The sequence below is a fragment of the Oncorhynchus gorbuscha genome, linkage group LG14 (genome assembly GCF_021184085.1).
Source record: "Oncorhynchus gorbuscha isolate QuinsamMale2020 ecotype Even-year linkage group LG14, OgorEven_v1.0, whole genome shotgun sequence".
Taxonomy (NCBI): domain Eukaryota; kingdom Metazoa; phylum Chordata; class Actinopteri; order Salmoniformes; family Salmonidae; genus Oncorhynchus; species Oncorhynchus gorbuscha.
In genome coordinates this window covers 64254359-64278931 of record NC_060186.1, presented here as the reverse complement: position 1 = coordinate 64278931, position 24573 = coordinate 64254359, and the positions used below count along the sequence as shown (strand labels likewise).

General features: G+C 43.1%; 1 protein-coding gene across 3 annotated transcripts in view; it reads right to left on the bottom strand.

The window, feature by feature from the left end:
* LOC123995278 (1-phosphatidylinositol 4,5-bisphosphate phosphodiesterase beta-1-like) overlaps positions 1-24573 on the bottom strand; it is a 362073-nt gene that overhangs the window by 38865 nt on the left and 298635 nt on the right. The window contains exons 27-33 of one of the 3 annotated variants that reach the window (XM_046298779.1): positions 24036-24255; positions 20672-20684; positions 18284-18439; positions 17696-17772; positions 15239-15328; positions 14340-14397; positions 14033-14119 (exon numbers count right to left, since the gene is read on the bottom strand). In XM_046298779.1, the coding sequence (XP_046154735.1) occupies positions 14033-14119; positions 14340-14397; positions 15239-15328; positions 17696-17772; positions 18284-18439; positions 20672-20684; positions 24036-24255 (701 nt within the window). Of the gene's footprint in view, positions 1-14032; positions 14120-14339; positions 14398-15238; positions 15329-17695; positions 17773-18283; positions 18448-20671; positions 20685-24031; positions 24256-24573 lie in introns of those variants that run through there. The other 2 variants (XR_006831799.1, XM_046298778.1) reach the window with 2 other exon arrangements.

The following is a 24573-nucleotide window of genomic DNA, read 5'->3' as shown; positions in this document are numbered from 1 at the left end:
ATATGTATAGAGAGAGAAATAGAGAGAGAGAAATATGTATAGAGAGAGAAATATGTATAGAGAGAAGAGAAATATGTAGAGAGAGAGAAATATGTATAGAGAGAGAGAGAAATATGTATAGAGAGAGAAATATGTATAGAGAGAGAGAGAAATATGTATAGAGAGAGAGAGAAATATGTATAGAGAGAGAGAAATATGTAGAGAGAGAGAAATATGTATAGAGAGAGAAATATGTATAGAGAGAGAAATATGTATAGAGAGAGAAATATGTATAGAGAGAGAGAGAAATATGAGAGAGAAATATGTATAGAGAGAGAGAAATATGTATAGAGAGAGAGAGAAATATGTATAGAGAGAGAAATATGTATAGAGAGAGAGAAATATGTATAGAGAGAGAAATATGTATAGAGAGAGAGAGAAATATGTATAGAGAGAGAGAGAAATATGTATAGAGAGAGAGAGAAATATGTATAGAGAGAGAAATATGTATAGAGAGAGAAATATGTATAGAGAGAGAGAAATATGTATAGAGAGAGAGAGAAATATGTATAGAGAGAGAGAGAAATATGTATAGAGAGAGAGAGAAATATGTATAGAGAGAGAAATATGTATAGAGAGAGAGAGAAATATGTATAGAGAGAGAGAGAAATATGTATAGAGAGAGAGAGAAATATGTATAGAGAGAGAGAAATATGTATAGAGAGAGAGAGAAATATGTAGAGAGAGAAATATGTATAGAGAGAGAGAGAAATATATGTATAGAGAGAGAAATATGTATAGAGAGAGAGAGAAATATGTATAGAGAGAGAAATATGTATAGAGAGAAATATGTATAGAGAGAGAAATATGTATAGAGAGAGAAATATGTATAGAGAGATATGAGAGAGAGAAATATGTATAGAGAGAGAAATATGTATAGAGAGAGATGAGAAATATGTATAGAGAGAGAGAGAAATATGTATAGAGAGAGAAATATGTATAGAGAGAGAAATATGTATAGAGAGAGAGAGAAATATGTATAGAGAGAGAAATATGTATAGAGAGAGAGAAATATGTATAGAGAGAGAAATATGTATAGAGAGAGAGAGAAATATGTATAGAGAGAGAGAAAATGTATGAGAGAGAAATAGAGAGAGAAATATGTATAGAGAGAGAAATATGTATAGAGAGAGAGAGAGAAATATGTATAGAGAGAGAAATATGTATAGAGAGAGAGAGAAATATGTATAGAGAGAGAGAAATATGTATAGAGAGAGAAATATGTATAGAGAGAGAAATATGTATAGAGAGAGAAATATGTATAGAGAGAGAAATATGTATAGAGAGAGAGAAATATGTATAGAGAGAGAAATATGTATAGAGAGAGAGAAATATGTATAGAGAGAAATAGAGAGAGAAATATGTATAGAGAGAGAAATATGTATAGAGAAGAAATATGTATAGAGAGAGAAATATGTATAGAGAGAGAGAGAAATATGTATAGAGAGAGAGAAATATGTATAGAGAGAGAGAGAAATATGTATAGAGAGAGAAATATGTATAGAGAGAGAGAAATATGTATAGAGAGAGAAATATGTATAGAGAGAGAGAGAAATATGTATAGAGAGAGAAATATGTATAGAGAGAGAAATATGTATAGAGAGAGAGAGAAATATGTATAGAGAGAGAAATATGTATAGAGAGAGAGAGAAATATGTATAGAGAGAGAGAGAAATATGTATAGAGAGAAATATGTATAGAGAGAGAAATATGTATAGAGAGAGAGAAATATGTATAGAGAGAGAGAGAATATGTATAGAGAGAGAGAAATATGTATAGAGAGAGAAATATGTATAGAGAGAGAGAAATATGTATAGAGAGAGAGAGAAATATGTATAGAGAGAGAAATATGTATAGAGAGAGAAATATGTATAGAGAGAGAAATATGTAGAGAGAGAGAAATATGTATAGAGAGAGAAATATGTATAGAGAGAGAAATATGTATAGAGAGAGAAATATGTATAGAGAGAGAGAGAAATATGTATAGAGAGAGAAATATGTATAGAGAGAGAGAATATGTATATATGTATAGAGAGAGAGAAATATGTATAGAGAGAGAAATATGTATAGAGAGAGAGAGAAATATGTATAGAGAGAGAGAGAAATATGTATAGAGAGAGAGAGAAATATGTATAGAGAGAGAGAGAAATATGTATAGAGAGAGAAATATGTATAGAGAGAGAGAGAAATATGTATAGAGAGAGAAATATGTATAGAGAGAGAAATATGTATAGAGAGAGAAATATGTATAGAGAGAGAGAAATATGTATAGAGAGAGAGAAATATGTATAGAGAGAGAGAAATATGTATAGAGAGAGAAATATGTATAGAGAGAGAGAAATATGTATAGAGAGAGAAATATGTATAGAGAGAGAAAATGTATGTATAGAGAGAGAAATATGTATATAGTATAGAGAGAGAAATATGTATAGAGAGAGAAATATGTATAGAGAGAGAGAGAAATATGTATAGAGAGAGAAATATGTATAGAGAGAGAGAGAAATATGTATAGAGAGAGAAATATGTATAGAGAGAGAAATATGTATAGAGAGAGAAATATGTATAGAGAGAGAGAGAAATATGTATAGAGAGAGAAATATGTATAGAGAGAGAGAGAAATATGTATAGAGAGAGAAATATGTATAGAGAGAGAGAGAAATATGTATAGAGAGAGAGAGAAATATGTATAGAGAGAGAGAGAAATATGTATAGAGAGAGAGAAATATGTATAGAGAGAGAGAGAAATATGTATAGAGAGAGAAATATGTATAGAGAGAGAGAGAAATATGTATAGAGAGAGAAATATGTATAGAGAGAGAAATATGTATAGAGAGAGAAATATGTATAGAGAGAGAAATATGTATAGAGAGAGAGAGAAATATGTATAGAGAGAGAAATATGTATAGAGAGAGAAATATGTATAGAAATATGAGAGAAATATGTATAGAGAGAGAGAGAAATATGTATAGAGAGAGAAATATGTATAGAGAGAGAGAGAAATATGTATAGAGAGAGAAATATGTATAGAGAGAGAGAGAAAATGTATAGAGAGAAATATGTATAGAGAGAGAGAGAAATATGTATAGAGAGAGAGAGAAATATGTATAGAGAGAGAAATATGTATAGAGAGAGAAATATGTATAGAGAGAGAAATATGTATAGAGAGAGAAATATGTATAGAGAGAGAGAGAAATATGTATAGAGAGAGAGAGAAATATGTATAGAGAGAGAGAGAAATATGTATAGAGAGAGAAATATGTATAGAGAGAGAGAGAAATATGTATAGAGAGAGAGAGAAATATGTATAGAGAGAGAGAGAAATATGTATAGAGAGAGAGAGAAATATGTATAGAGAGAGAGAGAAATATGTATAGAGAGAGAAATATGTATAGAGAGAGAAATATGTATAGAGAGAGAGAAATATGTATAGAGAGAGGGGAGAGAGACTGAAAGATGTATAGAGAGAGAGTGGGAGGGGAGGGAGAGATAAATTTGTAGAGAGAGAGAAATATGTATAGAGAGAGAGGGAGGGGAGGGAGAGAGAAAGATGTAGAGAGAGAGAGAGAAATATGTATAGAGAGAGAGAGTGGAGAGAGAGAGAAATGTGTATAGGGAGAGAGAGTGGGGAGAGAGAGAGAAATGTGTATAGGGAGAGAGAGAGGGGAGAGAGAGAGAAATGTGTATAGGGAGAGAGAGAGGGGAGGGAGAGAAATATGTATAGAGAGAGAGAGGGGAGGGGGATATTTTTGTGTCCAGAATCAGGAGCTATACAGCCGGATCAATTTGGTTCATTCTCTCTTGCGGTTTCTCTATATCTCTGTCCCTCCTTCTCTCTCTCTTTCTCCAGACCATCACCAGGCAGTTACTATCCCTGGGTTGAGTCATCAGGTTTCACATTAAAAGATCGCATAGAGAGTTGTGGCGGGGAGAAGATGGGGAAGGGTGGAGGGGGGGGGGGGTAGAATGAGCGTTTCCATGACGACTGCACAGGGCTCCTGCATGTTGAGCCATGACCCCAGCACAATGTGTGTGCAAATTTTGGGGTTTGTGTGCCACTGTGTGTGTGTGTGTGTGTGTGTGTGTGTGTGTGTGTGTGTGTGTGCTTGTGTGTCACTGTGTGTGTGTGTGTGTGTGTGCTTGTGTGTGTGTGTGTGTGTGTGTGTGTGTGTGTGTGTGTGTGTGTGTGTGTGTGTGTGTGTGTGTGTGTGTGTGTGTGTGTGTGTGTGTGTGTGTGTGTGTGCACAATGTGTGTGCAAATTTTTGGGTTTGTGTGCCACTGTGTGTGTGTGTGTGCTGTGTTGTGTGTGTGTGTGTGTGTGTGTGTGTGTGTGTGTGTGTGTGTGTGTGTGTGTGTGTGTGTGTGTGTGTGCACAATGTGTGTGCAAATTTTTGGGTTTGTGTGCCACTGTGTGTGTGTGTGTGTGTGTGTGTGTGTGTGTGTGTGTGTGTGTGTGTGTGTGTGTGTGTGTGTGTGTGTGTGTGTGTGTGTGTGTGTGTGTGTGTGTGTGTGTGTGTGTGTGTGTGTGTGTGTGTGTGTGTGTGTGTGTGTGTGCGAGAGAGAGAGAGAGAGAGAGAAAGTGTACGTGAGAGGGTGGCAGTCATGCTTTCCATGTTTTCTTGCGCCTGCTCAGAAGAGGACGAGACAGGGACTATCTGCTCCATTCCAGCTATACATTAAAGTAGCGTCATTAAGAAACTCTATCTGACCTCTGAAGTTGCTACAGGTTGTATTGAGTGCATGATGATTTAGTTGATAACTTGAATAGCAACTCAACCATTGATGCCATGTCTCCAGTGAAGTTGAAAAAGGCCACATACAAATGGAAAGGCCCTTGGATGAGTGAGGAAACTAATCAATTAAAGAGAAATTGCAGAAAGGCCCTTGGATGAGTGAGGAAACTAATCAATTAAAGAGAAATTGCAGAAAGGCAGAGCGGAAGTGGAGAAAGTCAAAGTTGCAGGTCCATTATGACATTCTGAGAGCAACTTGGCATATATAACAAGGCAATTAGAAATGACAGACGGGCTCATTTTCTAACTTGATCACAAATAATCAGAATAATTTGAGAGTGATCTTCTTGACGTCCTGATAAATCCTACACCTGCAAAATGTGAACTTTTCTCCACATCAAAATGTGATGAGTTGTATTGGTTTTTATACCAATCCATGAATGTGCACCCCAATAAATGTCAGACATGCTTAGCCTAGGACCAAGAGGCAAGGAGAGGCAGCCTTTAGTTATTATGCCCCAGGCTCTGGAATTGCCTGCCCGAGAAGCGGAAGTGGGCTGAAACTGTGGACACATTTTCTTAGCTATGCCTTTCCATAGTGTGCTTTTTAGTTGTTCAATTTGTCATAGTTAATTTTTTATATTATGTTTGCTCTGTAGTAAATATTTCAGCTTGTATTTTTGTAGTTTTTTAGTTTTTACCCTGTAAAGCACATTGCGTTGCATGTCTGAAATATGCTGTATAAATAAAGATTGATTTGAAGTAGGAGGACAGCTGGGGCCGTGTGTAGGTGCATAGGATAGAAGCCTCCACACTAAAGCAATACTGTGAGGTAATGGTATTGATATAGATTACAGTCCAGATCAATTTATTTATTTATTTATTTATTTAACCTTTATTTAACTAGGCAAGTCAGTTAAGAACAAATTCTTATTTTCAATGACGGCCTAGGAACAGTGGGTTAACTGCCTGTTCAGGGGCAGAACGACAGATTTCTACCTTGTCAGCTCGGGGGTTTGAACTACTAGCCCAACACTCTAACCACTAGGCTACTAGCCCAACGCTCTAACCACTAGGCTATGCTGCCGCCCCAATCAGACCCAGAGTTCACAATAACATTGCTATAACTTAGTCATTCAGCAGACCCTCTTATCCAGAATGACTTACAATTAGGGAAGGCCATACTACCACATACCATGACCATCGCAAATGCAACTTGTCAATGACGATAATAGTGTTAAGATAAAAAGACAACTTGATTCACAGCTCTAACACTAGGACAGAGTGCCCCTGGGGTGCAACGACAGCTCTAACACTAGGGCAGAGTGCCCCTGGGGTGCAACGACAGCTCTAACACTAGGGCAGAGTGCCCCTGGGGTGCAACGACAGCTCTAACACTAGGGCAGAGTGCCCCTGGGGTGCAACGACAGCTCTAACACTAGGACAGAGTGCCCCTGGGGTGCAACGACAGCTCTAACACTAGGGCAGAGTGCCCCTGGGGTGCAATGACAGCTCTAACACTAGGGCAGAGTGCCCCTGGGGTGCAACGACAGCTCTAACACTAGGGCAGAGTGCCCCTGGGGTGCAACGACAGCTCTAACACTAGGGCAGAGTGCCCCTGGGGTGCAACGACAGCTCTAACACTAGGACAGAGTGCCCCTGGGGTGCAACGACAGCTCTAACACTAGGACAGAGTGCCCCTGGGGTGCAACGACAGCTCTAACACTAGGGCAGAGTGCCCCTGGGGTGCAACGACAGCTCTAACACTAGGGCAGAGTGCCCCTGGGGCGCAACGACAGCTCTAACACTAGGACAGAGTGCCCCTGGGGTGCAACGACAGCTCTAACACTAGGGCAGAGTGCCCCTGGGGTGCAACGACAGCTCTAACACTAGGGCAGAGTGCCCCTGGGGTGCAACGACAGCTCTAACACTAGGGCAGAGTGCCCCTGGGGTGCAACGACAGCTCTAACACTAGGGCAGAGTGCCCCTGTGGTGCAACGACAGCTCTAACACTATGGCAGAGTGCCCCTGGGGTGCAACGACAGCTCTAACACTAGGGCAGAGTGCCCCTGGGGTGCAACGACAGCTCTAACACTAGGGCAGAGTGCCCCTGGGGTGCAACGACAGCTCTAACACTAGGGCAGAGTGCCCCTGGGGTGCAACGACAGCTCTAACACTAGGGCAGAGTGCCCCTGTGGTGCAACGACAGCTCTAAGACTAGGGCAGAGTGCCCCTGGGGTGCAACGACAGCTCTAACACTAGGGCAGAGTGCCCCTGGGGTGCAACGACAGCTCTAACACTAGGGCAGAGTGCCCCTGGGGTGCAACGACAGCTCTAACACTAGGGCACAGTGCCCCTGGGGTGTAACGACAGCTCTAACACTATGGCAGAGTGCCCCTGGGGTGCAACGACAGCTCTAACACTATGGCAGAGTGCCCCTGGGGTGCAACGACAGCTCTAACACTAGGGCAGAGTGCCCCTGGGGTGCAACGACAGCTCTAACACTAGGACAGAGTGCCCCTGGGGTGCAACGACAGCTCTAACACTAGGGCAGAGTGCCCCTGGGGTGCAACGACAGCTCTAACACTAGGGCAGAGTGCCCCTGGGGTGCAACGACAGCTCTAACACTATGGCAGAGTGCCCCTGGGGTGCAACGACAGCTCTAACACTATGGCAGAGTGCCCCTGGGGTGCAACGACAGCTCTAACACTAGGGCAGAGTGCCCTTGTGGTGCAACGACAGCTCTAACACTATGGCAGGGTGCCCCTGGGGTGCAACTTTGAGAGTGATGTTGAAAGTGTGTCTTTGAGAGTGATGTTGAAGATGTGTGTGCGTGTCTTTGAGAGTGATGTTGAAGGTTTATTTGTCTTTGAGAGTGATGTTGAAGGTGTGTGACTGAGAGTGATGTTGAAGCTGTGTGTCTTTGAGAGTGATGTTGAAGGTGTGTCTTTGAGAGTGATGTTGAAGGTGTGTGTCTTTGAGAGTGATGTTGAAGGTTTTTGTCTTTGAGAGTGATGTTGAAGGTGTGTGTCTTTGAGAGTGATGTTGAAGCTGTGTTTGTCTTTGAGAGTGATGTTGAAGCTGTGTTTGTCTTTGAGAGTGATGTTGAAGGTGTTTGTCTTTGAGAGTGATGTTGAAGATGTGTGTGCGTGTCTTTGAGAGTGATGTTGAAGGTGTGTGACTTTGAGAGTGATGTTGAAGCTGTATGTCTTTGAGAGTGATGTTGAAGGTATGTCTTTGAGAGTGATGTTGAAGGTGTGTGTCTTTGAGAGTGATGTTGAAGGTGTTTGTCTTTGAGAGTGATGTTGAAAGTGTGTGTCTTTGAGAGTGATGTTGAAGGTGTGTGTGCGTGTCTTTGAGAGTGATGTTGAAGGTGTGTGACTTTGAGAGTGATGTTGAAGCTGTATGTCTTTGAGAGTGATGTTGAAGGTATGTCTTTGAGAGTGATGTTGAAGGTGTTTGTCTTTGAGAGTGATGTTGAAGGTGTTTGTCTTTGAGAGTGATGTTGAAAGTGTGTGTCTTTGAGAGTGATGTTGAAGGTGTGTGTGCGTGTCTTTGAGAGTGATGTTGAAGGTATGTGTCTTTGAGAGTGATGTTGAAGGTGTGTGTCTTTGAGAGTGATGTTGAAGGTATGTGTCTTTGAGAGTGATGTTGAAGGTATGTGTCTTTGAGAGTGATGTTGAAGGTATGTGTCTTTGAGAGTGATGTTGAAGGTGTGTGTCTTTGAGAGTGATGTTGAAGGTATGTGTCTTTGAGAGTGATGTTGAAGGTATGTGTCTTTGAGAGTGATGTTGAAGGTATGTGTCTTTGAGAGTGATGTTGAAGGTGTGTGTTTCTTTGAGAGTGATGTTGAAGGTTTTGTGTGTTCTCATTAAGAGTCTAGCGTGCTGTTGGTGTGAAGCCAATTTGACTAGAACATTAGCAGGACAAGGTCACCTGAACACACCCAGTGAGAGACAGATATGCGAGAGGACACACATTCTCGATCCCTCCTTCTCATCCTAATCATCACCTATTCCCTCTAGCACAGAATCTTCCTATTCTCTCTCTCTGTTCACGCCCATTCCATCTCTCTCTCTCTCTCTCTCTCTCTCTCTCTCTCTCTCTCTCTCTCTCTCTCTCTCTCTCTCTCTCTCTCTCTCTCTCTCCCCCTCCCTGTCCACGCCCATTCACCTCTCCCTCTCCCTCTCTCTTCTCCCCCTCCCTGTCCTCGTCTCTCTCTCTCTCTCTCTCTCTCTCTCTGAGTATCTCTCTCTCTCTCTGAGTCTCTCTCTCTCTCTGAGTCTCTCTCTCTCTCTCTGAGTCTCTCTCTCTCTCTCTCTCTCTCTCTCTCTCTCTCTCTCTCTCTCTCTCTCTCTCTCTCTCTCTCTCTCTCTCTCTCTCTCTCTCTCTCTAGTTGGAGACAGGGGTGCCCCTGCCCAGTCCAATGGATCTGATGGGAAAGATTCTGGTGAAGAACAAGAAGAAACACATCAAGACATCGAGTACCAAGAAGAAACTGTCAGAACAGGCCTCCAATACCTACAGCGACTCATCTAGTGTGCATGAGCCCTCTTCTCCCAGCGCAGGTATGGCTACAGTACACACACACACACACACACACACACACACACACACACACACACACACACACACACACACACACACACACACACACACACACACACACACACACACACACACACACACACACACACACACACACACACACACACACACACACACACACACACACACACACACACACACACACACACACACACACACACACACACACAGCAGCAGCAGAAACACAAATCCCTTGTCGGCCATTGACAGACAGAGGATGTTTATTTGAATTATATTGGTGGGAGAATTGCTTGCCAATCATAAATCCTACATCTTATAGTAAAACCTGGCTGTAGTTGATCATTCATCACATTCCTGGCCCTCTCCAACACTGAGCTGTGTTGTTGATTACTTCATATACTCATACCAGTTGAGGCTGCTGAGGGGAGGATGGTAATAATAATAGAACAGAGCAAATAGAATGGCATCAAACACCTGGGAACCATTACAGCTAGTACCATGAGCTTATCCTCCCCAATGAAGGAGGCACCAACCTCCTGTGATTCATATCAACTCAGCAAAAAAAGAAACAGCCCTTTTTCAGGACCCTGTCTTTCAAAGATAAAGCGTACAAATCCAAATAACTTCACAGATCTTTTTTGTAAAGGGTTTAAACACTGTCCCCTGCTTGTTCAATGAACCATAAACAATTAATGAACATGCACAACAATGTACATATTGCCAAAACTTACTTTGGATATTTACAACATGAAAATAATGAGAATCAAAATTGTCAACAGGACAACAGTAACAACAATAACCAAGGGTCAAAATAACCATACATTGAACAATAACAATATGAGTATTCAAACGAAAGGGGGGAAAGTTTCTCAGTCTCTGCTGCTGTTGCTGCTAGCGCTGCCTCAGTGGCCATGTACATAGTTGCTATGGTTACCAGCAGTAAACAGTTGGAGCTAGATGTAAAGGAGATGACAGATTTGAATTTGGCTAGCTACCATGATGAAGACTGATCTTTTAACTCACTCTCTGTCAATCTTTTCCTCCTGTGTTGATCTTCAGTTGTACAGTTTGATTACCTGTAGATGTTTTGCTCATTTAATCGTGTCAATCTCGCTCTGAACAACCAAACAAGTCAGGAGCCGTTCTTCTGCATGACTTCTCTCAGATTTTCTTTTCTTATTGTTTTTATTTCTTCTCTCTCTCTCTTTCTCCACATGATATTCTGTCATTTAGAGACCAGCTAAATGTAACCTGTCAGATTCCTCCATTTGAAATAACTGAGCGTCCATTGGAACGTGGTGACACGTAGTGAATGGGTAATAAGATAGAATTATCTGCTCAGGCAAATTGATAGTAAGTAGGTTGGGTTAAAACTGGACATGGAACATGAGTGGTTATTTGGGTAAACTGGCCTCAGTAGCATCCATTTTCACTTCCTTATGCACAGTGGGATAGCAGCTGGCCTGACACACACACACACACACACACACACACACACACACACACACACACACACACACACACACACACACACACACACACACACACACACACACACACACACACACACACACACACACACACACACACACACACACACACACACACACACACAGTTGTGGTGTAACGTAGCGTGGTGCTATCCCGGGCGGGCAGTCATAGTGAGAGATGTGAGGGTCTCCACAGACCAGGGATGGTTATAGCTGTCCATTAGCGGCTTCTCTGAGTCCAAAGGAGAAACTGGGTCAGGTGTGTGTGTGTGTGTGTGTGTGTGTGTGTGTGTGTGTGTGTGTGTGTGTGTGTGTGTGTGTGTGTGTGTGTGTGTGTGTGTGTGTGTGTGTGTGTGTGTGTGTGTGTGTGAGAGGGAGAACGTGTTTAATTATTTTTGTGTCCCCAGATTTCACCAACTGGGAACATTTTGTTGTTCCCTACGAGGTCAAATTATATTTCTAGAGACTTTAGGGTTAAGGTTAGAATTAGTGTGAAAATCAGGTTTAGGGTCAAGGTTAGGAGATAGGGTTAGGGGTAAGGTTAGGTTTTTGCCCTCCTCCATTAGCCCTGTTCTGGTTACTCATTCCCTCCTCCATTAGCCCTGTCCTGGTTACTCATGCCCTCCTCCATTAGCCTTGTCCTGGTTACTCATGCCCTCCTCCATTAGCCTTGTCATGGTTACTCATGCCCTCCTCCATTAGCCCTGTCCTGGTTACTCATGCCCTCCTCCATTAGCCTTGTCCTGGTTACTCATGCCCTCCTCCATTAGCCTTGTCATGGTTACTCATGCCCTCCTCCATTAGCCCTGTCCTGGTTACTCATGCCCTCCTCCATTAGCCTTGTCCTGGTTACTCATGCCCTCCTCCATTAGCCTTGTCATGGTTACTCATGCCCTCCTCCATTAGCCCTGTCCTGGTTACTCATTCCCTCCTCCATTAGCCCTGTCCTGGTTACTCATGACCTCCTCCATTAGCCCTGTCCTGGTTACTCATTCCCTCCTCCATTAGCCCTGTCCTGGTTACTCATGCCCTCCTCCATTAGCCCTGTCCTGGTTACTCATTCCCTCCTCCATTAGCCCTGTCCTGGTTACTCATGCCCTCCTCCATTAGCCCTGTCCTGGTTACTCATGCCCTCCTCCATTAGCCCTGTCCTGGTTACTCATTCCCTCCTCCATTAGCCCTGTCCTGGTTACTCATGCCCTCCTCCATTAGCCCTGTCCTGGTTACTCATGCTCCCCTCCATTAGCCCTGTCCTGGTTACTCATGCTCCCCTCCATTAGCCCTGTCCTGGTTACTCATTCCCTCCTCCATTAGCCCTGTCCTGGTTACTCATGCCCTCCTCCATTAGCCCTGTCCTGGTTACTCATGCCCTCCTCCATTAGCCCTGTCCTGGTTACTCATTCCCTCCTCCATTAGCCCTGTCCTGGTTACTCATGCCCTCCTCCATTAGCCCTGTCCTGGTTACTCATGCTCCCCTCCATTAGCCCTGTCCTGGTTACTCATGCCCTCCTCCATTAGCCCTGTCCTGGTTACTCATGCCCTCCTCCATTAGCCCTGTCCTGGTTACTCATGCCCTCCTCCATTAGCCCTGTCCTGGTTACTCATGCCCTCCTCCATTAGCCCTGTCCTGGTTACTCATGCTCCCCTCCATTAGCTCTTGATGGAACTCTGACCTCATCATCACTCTCCCTGTCTTTCTCTCCCTCTTTTCTCTACACATGTCAGAGGTACGTACCACACATACGTACCACTCAGGAGGTATGAAGGAGTACAAGCTGAGGCAGACTTGTCTTTAGAATATCTGGACTCGGGGACTCTGAGGGAGCTGTAAAGACAGAGGCTACACCAGGATACTGGGGGAACATGGCATTATCACAGCCATACCCTTACACACACACACACACACACACACACACACACACACACACACACACACACACACACACACACACACACACACACACACACACACACACACACACACACACACACACACACACACACACACACACACACACACACACACACACACACAGAAAGAAGGATGTGCTACTGTAGGACGGTGGCTGAATCTAAAAGCCAGCTTACAGCCAAGACAGTGTAACCATGCACAGCTACTGAGAAGAGAACTGGTTTTGTTTCATGGCGTAATTATTCTCTGTTCTTATCACAGCATTCAGCCTGATGCATGTTGTAAGACATGTCCTTGAGATAGAAATGAGGAAGTGTAAGAGAAGCACATGCAGTGAGTGGTGCAGGGCAGTACTATATCGCTCTGGTAAGAGCTACCAGGCTAATGCTCCAGGATACGCTGACTCCGTGTGGTCAACACACAAACTACTAAAATGTGTTGTCATGCGCTAATGAGGACAATATATACATCATCCATGCATCCTCTTTCAGCATATGTCTGCTGCCTACCACGTCCTCATATAGATATCGCACATAAAATTAGGTCTAGGTTAAAAAAGCGTACTTTATATTTCCATATACAATCGCAAGGTTTGGAAATGTATTTTACTTCCAAAACACTTAGCAACACAGCCATAGATTTGAGAGTATTCAGAGAGGGAACATGGTGGAAAAGAGACAACTGCCTCATGCACCCAGGCACAGAGGAGATCACCGAGCGTGGGGGAGAGGGGGAAGAAACCATGGGAACGGGGTTTAGAGACCCAGCTACCTGTACATAGCAGAATGAGGAGACAGGGACAGAGAGTACTTTGGGACTGTTGGGTTGAGCGTAGACGTAGAGGGCAGTTGAATCATCAGGGTTATTGTAACAGAGAGGCTGGGTCAGAGGAAAGTTGCACATCCACTTGTTATCATTCTTCAGCTTTTGCCTTCGTATTAAAGCTTCCGTATACATTGTTATTAATGCTTAAGTATTGAAGCTGTATTAATGCAGACCGAGATGCAGAATGTCTTACCCTGGTCCTCTGGGGATCCTCCTTCCTACAATCACAGTAACAATGGACATGATGGAAATGGTTAACCAATGGAACCATTATGGGTTGAAAATATGTCTCTGTCCCAAATGGTACCCAATTCCCTTCATAGTGCACTATGGGTCCTGGTCAAAAGCAGGGCACTACACAGGGAATAAGGTGACATTTGGGATGCATCCTATTCCTGACGCTGAATGATTGGTTAGAAGCTACTTCATCCTACAGTTCTGTATTTGAGGGTAAATGTGTCCATACCTTAGGTTTCTCATCCACAATCTGTTGTCTGATGTCCTTGTGCTTCTCAAGTAGTCTCTCCATTCTCTTACTCTGAGCATCCTCCAACTACACAGACAGAGGTAGGCGAGAGTAAGGTGCAGCCACATAACAAACATAAACAAATCCACACGCCAGTATGGACACACACACACACACACACACACACACACACACACACACACACACACACACACACACACACACACACACACACACACACACACACACACACACACACACACACACACACACACACACACACACACACACACACACACACACTTACCCGTTTGATATACTGCACCACCTCATTGACAAATGACCTGTTGATTTCCAGCTTCTCTCTGTAAACATATATAGATGTCAGCTCTAACCTCTCTTTAAGATTCCTCAAATGGAACCTTTACCTCAACAGTCAACAATCCTGATGTTCCTGGTTCCAATCTAGCTCAAAGGACCATATAAAAGTTGGTAGGTCTGCCTGATGACCTATGACACTTACAAGAATGAAGTCTTTCTATAAAAAATTACAGAATATTTGTATTAAATTGGTCCTGTCGTGATCATTAGCTAGATCAGTCATTAGCTAGATCAGTCATGAATCTTCATCGCCATCTGGTGGCCTTAAGAAGCATGAACACTTATGTATTAGGAGGTCTCTTCCCCAACCCCATGTACTTACTCCTCTGTCACGTTCTTATGTATTAGGAGGTCTCTTCCCCAACCCCATGTACTTACTCCTCTGTCACGTTCTTATGTATTAGGAGGTCTCTTCCCCAACCCCATGTACTTACTCCTCTGTCACGTTCTTATGTATTAGGAGGTCTCTTCCCAACCCCATGTACTTACTCCTCTGTCACGTTCTTATGTATTAGGAGGTCTCTTCCCCAACCCCATGTACTTACTCCTCTGTCACGTTCTTATGTATTAGGAGGTCTCTTCCCCAACCCCATGTACTTACTCCTCTGTCACGTTCTTATGTATTAGGAGGTCTCTTCCCCAACCCCATGTACTTACTCCTCTGTCACGTTCTTATGTATTAGGAGGTCTCTTCCCCAACCCCATGTACTTACTCCTCTGTCACGTTCTTATGTATTAGGAGGTCTCTTCCCCAACCCCATGTACTTACTCCTCTGTCACGTTCTTATGTATTAGGAGGTCTCTTCCCCAACCCCATGTACTTACTCCTCTGTCACGTTCTTGTTGTTGGCCTTTGCTTCATTAATCTTCTCCTGTCTTTTCTTGTCCATCTTCTTCTTCACGTCTTTCTTTTCCCTGTGGAGAAATAGGAGGATAGTGAAACAAATGGCCCATGAAATACATGCATACATGAGCTTCTTTTGTGTGTGTGTATTTGTTTCTGTGTGTGTTTGTGTATGTGCTTTTATTTCTGTGTGTGTTTGTGTATGTGCTTTTATTTCTGTGTGTGTTTGTGTATGTGCTTTTATTTCTGTGTGTGTTTGTGTATGTGCTTTTATTTCTGTGTGTGTTTGTGTATGTGCTTTTATTTCTGTGTGTGTTTGTGTATGTGCTTTTATTTCTGTGTGTGTTTGTGTATGTGCTTTTATTTCTGTGTGTGTTTGTGTATGTGCTTTTATTTCTGTGTGTGTTTGTGTATGTGCTTTTATTTCTGTGTGTGTTTGTGTATGTGCTTTTATTTCTGTGTGTGTTTGTGTATGTGCTTTTATTTCTGTGTGTGTTTGTGTATGTGCTTTTATTTCTGTGTGTGTTTGTGTATGTGCTTTTATTTCTGTGTGTGTTTGTGTATGTGCTTTTATTTCTGTGTGTGTTTGTGTATGTGCTTTTATTTCTGTGTGTGTTTGTGTATGTGCTTTTATTTCTGTGTGTGTTTGTGTATGTGCTTTTATTTCTGTGTGTGTTTGTGTATGTGCTTTTATTTCTGTGTGTGTTTGTGTATGTGCTTTTATTTCTGTGTGTGTTTGTGTATGTGCTTTTATTTCTGTGTGTGTTTGTGTATGTGCTTTTATTTCTGTGTGTGTTTGTGTATGTGCTTTTATTTCTGTGTGTGTTTGTGTATGTGCTTTTATTTCTGTGTGTGTTTGTGTATGTGCTTTTATTTCTGTGTGTGTTTGTGTATGTGCTTTTATTTCTGTGTTGTTTGTGTATGTGCTTTTATTTCTGTGTGTGTTTGTGTATGTGCTTTTATTTCTGTGTGTGTTTGTGTATGTGCTTTTATTTCTGTGTGTGTTTGTGTATGTGCTTTTATTTCTGTGTGTGTTTGTGTATGTGCTTTTATTTCTGTGTGTGTTTGTGTATGTGCTTTTATTTCTGTGTGTGTTTGTGTATGTGCTTTTATTTCTGTGTGTGTTTGTGTATGTGCTTTTATTTCTGTGTGTGTTTGTGTATGTGCTTTTATTTCTGTGTGTGTTTGTGTATGTGCTTTTATTTCTGTGTGTGTTTGTGTATGTGCTTTTATTTCTGTGTGTGTTTGTGTATGTGCTTTTATTTCTGTGTGTGTTTGTGTATGTGCTTTTATTTCTGTGTGTGTTTGTGTATGTGCTTTTATTTCTGTGTGTGTTTGTGTATGTGCTTTTATTTCTGTGTGTGTTTGTGTATGTGCTTTTATTTCTGTGTGTGTTTGTGTATGTGCTTTTATTTCTGTGTGTGTTTGTGTATGTGCTTTTATTTCTGTGTGTGTTTGTGTGTGTGTTTGTGTATGTGCTTTTATTTGTGTGAGTGTGTGTTTGTGAGTGTGCTTTTATTTGTGTGAGTGTGTGTTTGTGTATGTGCTTTTATTTGTGTGAGTGTGTGTTTGTGTGTGTGCTTTTATTTCTGTGTGTGTTTGTGTGTGTGTTTGTGTATGTGCTTTTATTTCTGTGTGTGTTTGTGTGTGTGTTTGTGTATGTGCTTTTATTTGTGTGAGTGTGTGTGTTTGTGTATGTGCTTTTATTTGTGTGAGTGTGTGTTTGTGAGTGTACTTTTATTTGTGTGAGTGTGTGTTTGTGAGTGTACTTTTATTTGTGTGAGTGTGTGTTTGTGTATGTGCTTTTATTTGTGTGAGTGCTTGTCCTTCTGTAGCTCAGTTGGTAGAGCATGGCGCTTGTAACGCCAGGGTAGTGGGTTCGATCCCCGGGACCACCCATACGTAGAATGTATGCACACATGACTGTAAGTCGCTTTGGATAAAAGCGTCTGCTAAATGGCATATATTATTATTATTATATTATTTGTGTGAGTGTGTGTTTGTGAGTGTGCTTTTATTTGTGTGAGTGTGTGTTTGTGTATGTGCTTTTATTTGTGTGAGTGTGTGTTTGTGTATGTGCTTTTATTTGTGTGAGTGTGTGTTTGTGTATGTGCTTTTATTTGTGTGAGTGTGTGTTTGTGTGTGTGCTTTTATTTGTGTGAGTGTGTGTTTGTGTATGTGCTTTTATTTGTGTGAGTGTGTGTTTGTGTATGTGCTTTTATTTGTGTGAGTGTGTGTTTGTGTGTGTGCTTTTATTTGTGTGAGTGTGTGTTTGTGTATGTGCTTTTATTTGTGTGAGTTTGTGTATGTGCTTTTATTTGTGTGAGTGTGTGTTTGTGTATGTGCTTTTATTTGTGTGAGTGTGTGTTTGCGTGTGTGTGTGTATGTGCTTTTATTTGTGTGAGTGTGTGTTTGCGTGTGTGTGTGCACTTTTCTACTTGTCACAGATGTCTCTGATCTTCTTCAGCTGGGCACTCTGACACTCCTCAGCTATGGCTGTCAACTTCTCCAACAGCTAGAGATCCACAGGAAAAAGGACACTGGTTATCCTACAGTTTGTCTGCCTCGTAGCATATGATAGCTGACTCATGCTTTCTGTTTAACTCAGGTATGACTTATCTGTTGACATTGGAGAATATAATTGGTCTGTCAGTAGGGTTCTATTCATCATGGATAAACTCTGACACCTCATCCACACAAACTCTACACAGATCAGGTACTACACTCAGTCACTGATCTAAGGTCAGCACAACAGGGTGATTTTGGCCATAAAGCCCTCGTTATACTGAGTTGAGGGTTAATGCCGATTCAACACAAATAATACATCTACTGTATGTAGTTAGGTACGCTGGTCTCTAGTATAACTCTGGTTGAGGATATGGTTATGTGTGTGTGTGTGTGTGTGTGTGTGTGTGTGTGTGTGTGTGTGTGTGTGTGTGTGTGTGTGTGTGTGTGTGTGTGTGTGTGTGTGTGTGTGTGTGTGTGTGTGTGTGTGTGTGTGTGTGTGTGTGTGTGTGTGTGTGTACCATTTTGTTGTGTTCTTTCTTCTGGTACTTCTCACTGTAATACTGCTCCTGTCTCAGTGTGAGTAGCTGTTGTTGCTGCTTCTCCTTCAGCTCAGACAGTCTCTGACTGGACTCCTGGTCCAACACACACAGCTCCTGCTCCAGGGTCGACAGGGACTGACCTGCTAAACACACACGTAGGGGTTGGTAATGTTCTTTAGTTGTGCCGTGATTGGGTAATGTTTTATAGTTACACCGTGATTGGCTCAGTGTTCTGTCACTCATGGGGACACTACGTCACCGCCAAATCTAAGGGTAGAGATAGAAAATGAATGTCTCTTGGGTGCTGCCATAGAGTTACATTAGAAGTGCCCATCCAAGAAGGTTCAAGGTCATTGGCCACAGATAAAATGATGTCTAATCACGTTATATCTACAGTAGCTTTGATTGGACTTATGTCCAATCAGCATCATACTTTCAAAATCTTATCTAGCAAGCTAGCAGTCATGTTCATAAATCAAGTCGACAGTCTACTGGCAAATCCTTTTTAAATTAGGAGAAATTATATATAAAACGTATCGGTACTCATCGGCCATTGGACATAAACATTACACAACAAGCTGGAAATCACAAATTCAACAATGAGTGATTTGGAAGGAATTAGTGGCTAACTGCAAGCATTGCAAAGCAATCACCAGCCTGCTATTCAGTGGAATGGGTGTGTGGTTCCAAGTCTGGGTTTAAGGGTCACTTTACCAAGCATAAAAGGATAAACATTCCACATTGGCCATGTTGTCAATCCAGTATGACTTCTGCCATGCTCAAAACAACTGGAAAATCAGAACTGGGAAATCTGACTTCAGTGAGTTCAAGACAACTGGGAACTCGGGAAAAAAACGAGCTCCGACTGGGAAAATACGTTTTGAACGGTCATCCAACTCGGGAACTTGGGCCTCTTTCTAGAGCTCCGACCTGAAGATCACTGACGTCATCTTGACTCAACCTTTATTTTTTTTTGAGTTTCCAGTTGTCTTGAAAGCACCATAAATCCAGAGAATGCCAGACTTTGATGATAAAGTTTGATGACAAAATTTGCACACAAAGGACACGGTGCAGCCTTCCTGTTCAAGTGAGCACAGCACAACAAGTTGAGTCCAAAAATGCTGCTGCATAAATTATGTAATTTTTATTTATTTTATTTTATTTCACCTTTAACCAGGTAGGCCATTTAACCAGGTAGGCCAGTTGAGAACAAAGCAAAGAGGTGGGACACAAACAACAATACAGTTACACATGGAATAAACAAATGTAGTAGATTGCAACTCTGCCCCCTTTGGCAGTTCTATCTTGTCGGAAAATGTTATAGTTAGGGATGGAAATGTCAGGATTTTTGGTGGCCTTCCTAAGCCAGGATTCAGACAAATCAAATCAAAGTTTATTTGTCACATGCGCCGAATACAACAGGTGTAGACCTTACAATGAAATGCTTACTTACAGGCTCTAACCAATGGTGCGAAAAAAAGGTGTGTATGTGTGTGTATGGGTAAGTAAAGAAATAAAACAACTGTAAAAATACATTTGAAAAAAGAGTAGCAAGGTTATATACAGACACCTGTTAGTCAGGTTTATTGAGGTAGTATGTACATGTAGGTATCGTTAAAGTGACTATGCATATATGATGAACAGAGAGTAGCAGAAGCGTAAAAAGAGGGGTTGGCAGGTGGTGGGACACAATGCAGATAGCCCGATTAGCCAATGTGTGGGAGCACTGGTTGGTCGGGCCATTTAGGTAGTATGTACATGAATGTATAGTTAAAGTGACTATGCATTATTGATAAACAGAGAGTAGCAGCAGCGTAAAAGAGGGGTTGGTGGCACACAATGCAAATAGTCCGGGTAATCATTTGGTTACCTGTTCAGGAGTCTTTTGGCTTGGGGGTAAAAACTGTTGAGAAGCCTTTTTGTCCTAGACTTGCCATGCCGCTTGCCATGCGGTAGTAGAGAGAACAGTCTATGACTGGGGTGGCTGGGGTCTTTGACAATTTTTAGGGCCTTCCTCTGACGCCTGGTGTAGAGGTCCTGGATGGCAGGCAGCTTAGCCCCAGTGATGTACTGGGCCGTACGCACTACCCTCTGAAGTGCCTTGCGGTCAGAGGCCGAGCAATTGCCGTACCAGGCAGAGATGCAACCGGTCAGGATGCTCTCGACGTTACAGCTGTAGAACCGTTTGAGGATCTCAGGACACATGCCAAATCTTTTTAGTTTCCTGAGGGGGAATAGGCTTTGTCGTGCCCTCTTCACGACTGTCTTGGTGTGTTTGGACCAGTCTAGTTTGTTGTTAATGTGGACACCAAGGAATTTGAAGCTCTCAACCTGCTCCACTACAGCCCCATCGATGAGAATGGGGACATGCTTGGTGCGCCTTTTCCTGTAGTTCACAATCATCTCCTTAGTCTTGTTTACGTTGAGGGATGGGTTGTTATTTTGTTACCATCCGGCCAGGTCTCTGACCTCCTACCTAAAGGCTGTCTCGTCGTTGTCGGTGATCAGGCCTACCACTGTTGTGTAGTCAGCAAACTTAATGATGGTTTTGGAGTCATGCCTGGCCATGCAGTTGTGGGTGAACAGGGAGTACAGGAGGGGACTGAGCACGCACCTTTGGGGAGCTCCAGTGTGGCAGATCAGCGTTGCAGATGTGCTGCTACATACCCTCACCATCTGGGGGTGGCCTGTCAGGAAGTCCAGGATCCAGTTGCAGAGGGAGGTGTTTAGTCCCAGGATCCTTAGCTTGGTGATGAGCTTTGAGGGTACTATGGTGTTGAACACTGAGCTGTCGTCAATGTACAGCATTCTCACATAGGTGTTCCTTTTGTCCAGGTGGGAAAGGGCAGTGGGGAGTGCATCATCTGTGGATCTGTTTGTGCGGTATGCAAATTGGAGTGGGTCTAGGGTTTCTGGGATAATGGTGTTGATGTGAACCATTACCAGCCAATCAAAAGGACTTCATGGCTACGGACGTGAGTGCCATGGGCCTGTAGTCATTTAGGCAGGTTGCCTTTGTGTTCTTGGGTACAGGGACTATGGTGGTCTGCTTGAAGCATGTTGGTATTACAGACTCGATCAGAGACATGATGAAAATGTCAGTGAAGACACCTGCCAGTTGGTCAGCACCTGCCCGGAGCACACGTCCTGGTAATCCGTCTGGCCCCGCAGCCTTGTGTATGTTGACCTGTTTAAAGGTCTTACTCACGTCGGCCAAGGAGAGCGTGATCACACAGTCATCCAGAACAGCAGATGCTCTCATGCGTGCCTCAGTGTTGCTTACCTCGAAGCGAGCATAGAAGTGATTTAGTTCGTCTGGTAGGCTCGTGTCACTGGGCAGCTCGCGGCTGTGCTTCCCTTTGTAGTCTGTAATAGTTTGCAAGCCCTGTCACATCCGACGAGCGTAAGAGCCGGTGTAGTATGATTCAATCTTAGCCCTGTATTGACGCTCTGCCTGTTTGATGGTTCGTCGCAGGGCATATCGGGATTTCTTGTAAGCCTCCGGGTTAGAGTCCTGAACCTTGAAAGCGGCAGCTCTACCCTTTAGCTCAGTGCGAAAGTTGCTTGTAATCCATGGCTTCTGGTTGGGGTATGTACGTACAGTCACTGTGGGGACAACGTCCTCAATGCACTTATTGATAAAGCCAGTGACTGATGTGATGTATTCCTCAATGTCAACGGAAGAATCCCGGAACATGTTCCAGTCTGTGATAGCAAAGCAGTCCTGAAGTTTAGCATCTGCTTCATCTGACCATTTTTTTATAGACCGTGTCACTGGACACGGCTAGGACATCCGGTTTTGGCAGAGTGTGCTGAGGCAGCGAATAAAACAAAAATGGGGAGGATGCTTCAAATGTTAACATGCATGAAACCAAGGCTTTTATGTTTACAGAAGTCAACAAATGAGAGTTCCTGGGGAATGGGAGTGAAGCTGGGCGCTGCAGGGCCTGTATGAACCTTTACATCACCAGAGGAACAGAGGAGGAGTAGGATAAGGGTACAGCTAAAGGATATAAGAACTGGTTGTCTAGTGCATTCAGAACAGAGAGTAAAATGAACAGGTTTCTGGGCGAGGAAGAATAGATTCAAGGCATAATGTACAGACAAGGGTATGGTAGGATGTGAATACAGTGGAGGTAAACCTAGGCATTGCGTGCTGATGAGAGAGGTTTTGTCTCTAGACACATTGTTTAGACCAGGTGAGGTCACCACATGTGTGTGAGGTGAAACAAACGGGCTAGCTAACATTACATTTACATTTAAGTCATTTAGCAGACGCTCTTATCCAGAGCGACTTACAAATTGCTAAGGCATATTGAGCAGGGCTGGAGGCTCTACAGTGAAATAAGACAATAATCACTAACCAAAACAGTAATGGACAAGACATATTGACATTAGGGAGAGACATGCGTAGCTGAGTGATCATAGGGAGGCTAGGCGAGCTGGAGACATGGCGATTCAGACAGCTAGCAGGTCGGGGCTAGCAGGCTAGTAGAAGGGACTTAGGGGGGACATCGCGGTGGAAGAAGCCTGTTGTTTGTAGCCCCCTCGGTTACGTCGGCAGGCCAGTCATGGTAGATTGGCAGGGATCCGTGTACGCAGTAAAAGGGTACAAAGCAAAATAGGTATTGTTGCTCAAGAAATTGGCTGATGGTCCTCTTCAGCTAACAATCCGATATGCTCTAGGCAGCTAGCGGGCCACGGATGGGCCTTCAGGGAACGTCGCAACGGAGCAGCGTGTTGAAACACCTTGGACGGATTACGTCGGTAGACCAGTCGTGGTGGAATCGGCGGGGCGCCGTGTCGGTAGTAAAAGGGGTCCAGGCTAATTGGCAAAATATGTATTGTAGCCCAAGGAGTGGCTGATGGACCAGGGAGATATGTATACTGTAGCTAAGAAAGTAATACTCAGTGTATGTTGTGTAGTAAGCTGTTAGTAGCCCATGTGCATCCCCCTAAACATTTGGTTCCTTTACCCCTCTTAATTTCGCCTACTGTTCTGACTTGCTGGTGCAAATGTATCCTATTGCCTGTTTTAGAGAAATGTCATCATCGAATATTTTAAGAGCTTTCATTGTCTGCTTATATGCCCCCTTTATTTATCCTATGGTTTTTACTTGGTGTACAGGGAGAATACTGTAAGAATGGCCCATGTTCTGAGTCCTAGCTCGCTCATTAATGTCTTAATCGAAATGACAGATTGCCTCTTACCCACTTATCGTCCCCTTATGCCATAGTTTGTACATCTCAATAGTCATTAAAAAACACATTTGTTTAAGCAAGTCAGCCATATCAGCTATTTCGTTTTTAAAGGCAATAAATTGGGCTGAATGAATTGTTTCGCTGTCAGACAAGGGGTAGCAGTGGTAAGGTGTTGGGACTTCTGTTGGGAGAGTTTGTGGGCACCGTTTGTCACCGTTATAGTGCAATAAATCTATTGTTTAGTGTTGTGTAGTAGCTTTGCTGGCATGGATTATTTTTTGGAGTTGCCTACCAAGATTTATATCCTAAAATCGCCACCGGTGCGAGGAATAGAGGGATACAGAAAGAAGGGTAGGGAGGAGGACTAAAAGGAGGAAAAGAAGAGCAGAGAGGAGGACTAAGAGGATGAGAAGAAGAGCAGGGAGGAGGACTAAGAGGAGGAGAAGAGTAGCGGAGGAGGACTAAGAGGAGGAGAAGAAGAGTAGCGGAGGAGGACTAAGAGGAGGAGAGGAAGAGCAGGGCTACCTACCTTTTCTTACCATCACGTTTGTGGCTCTTCTGCAGCGCGGAGGTCCTGCGCTGGTGCTGGTTCTGCAGCTCTGCAGCCCTGGCCGTGTGCTCCTTGATCAGCTCGCTGGTCTTACGGTGGTGTTTCCTTATCAACTCCTTCATCTCTTTATACTGCTTCCTCTGCTCCCTCACAAAGCCCTTCTGCTGCTTCAACTCCTCTACTGTCTGGGCCTCCATATCTGGAGGAAGGAGGGATGCAAAGAAGAGAGAGAGAGAAAAAAAGTGTTTTGATCAATGCCTTTCTTCCTGTCAGTTTTTGTTTCTTTACATACAGGGTGCACAATTCTGTGATCTTTCAGATTGGTGTAATGCCAGTACAGATAGACAAATGACCACACATGTTCACTTAGCTTGTTACTGAGTCTTACTTAATTGGTCTACACGGAGAAGTTCTGGCCTCTCGGAAAGATATCCGTTTGTCTCTGTGAATGGTTTGTCCTCTGACAAATCAACTGTAAATTTCGGTGCTCCTCAAGGTTCCGTTTTAGGACCACTAT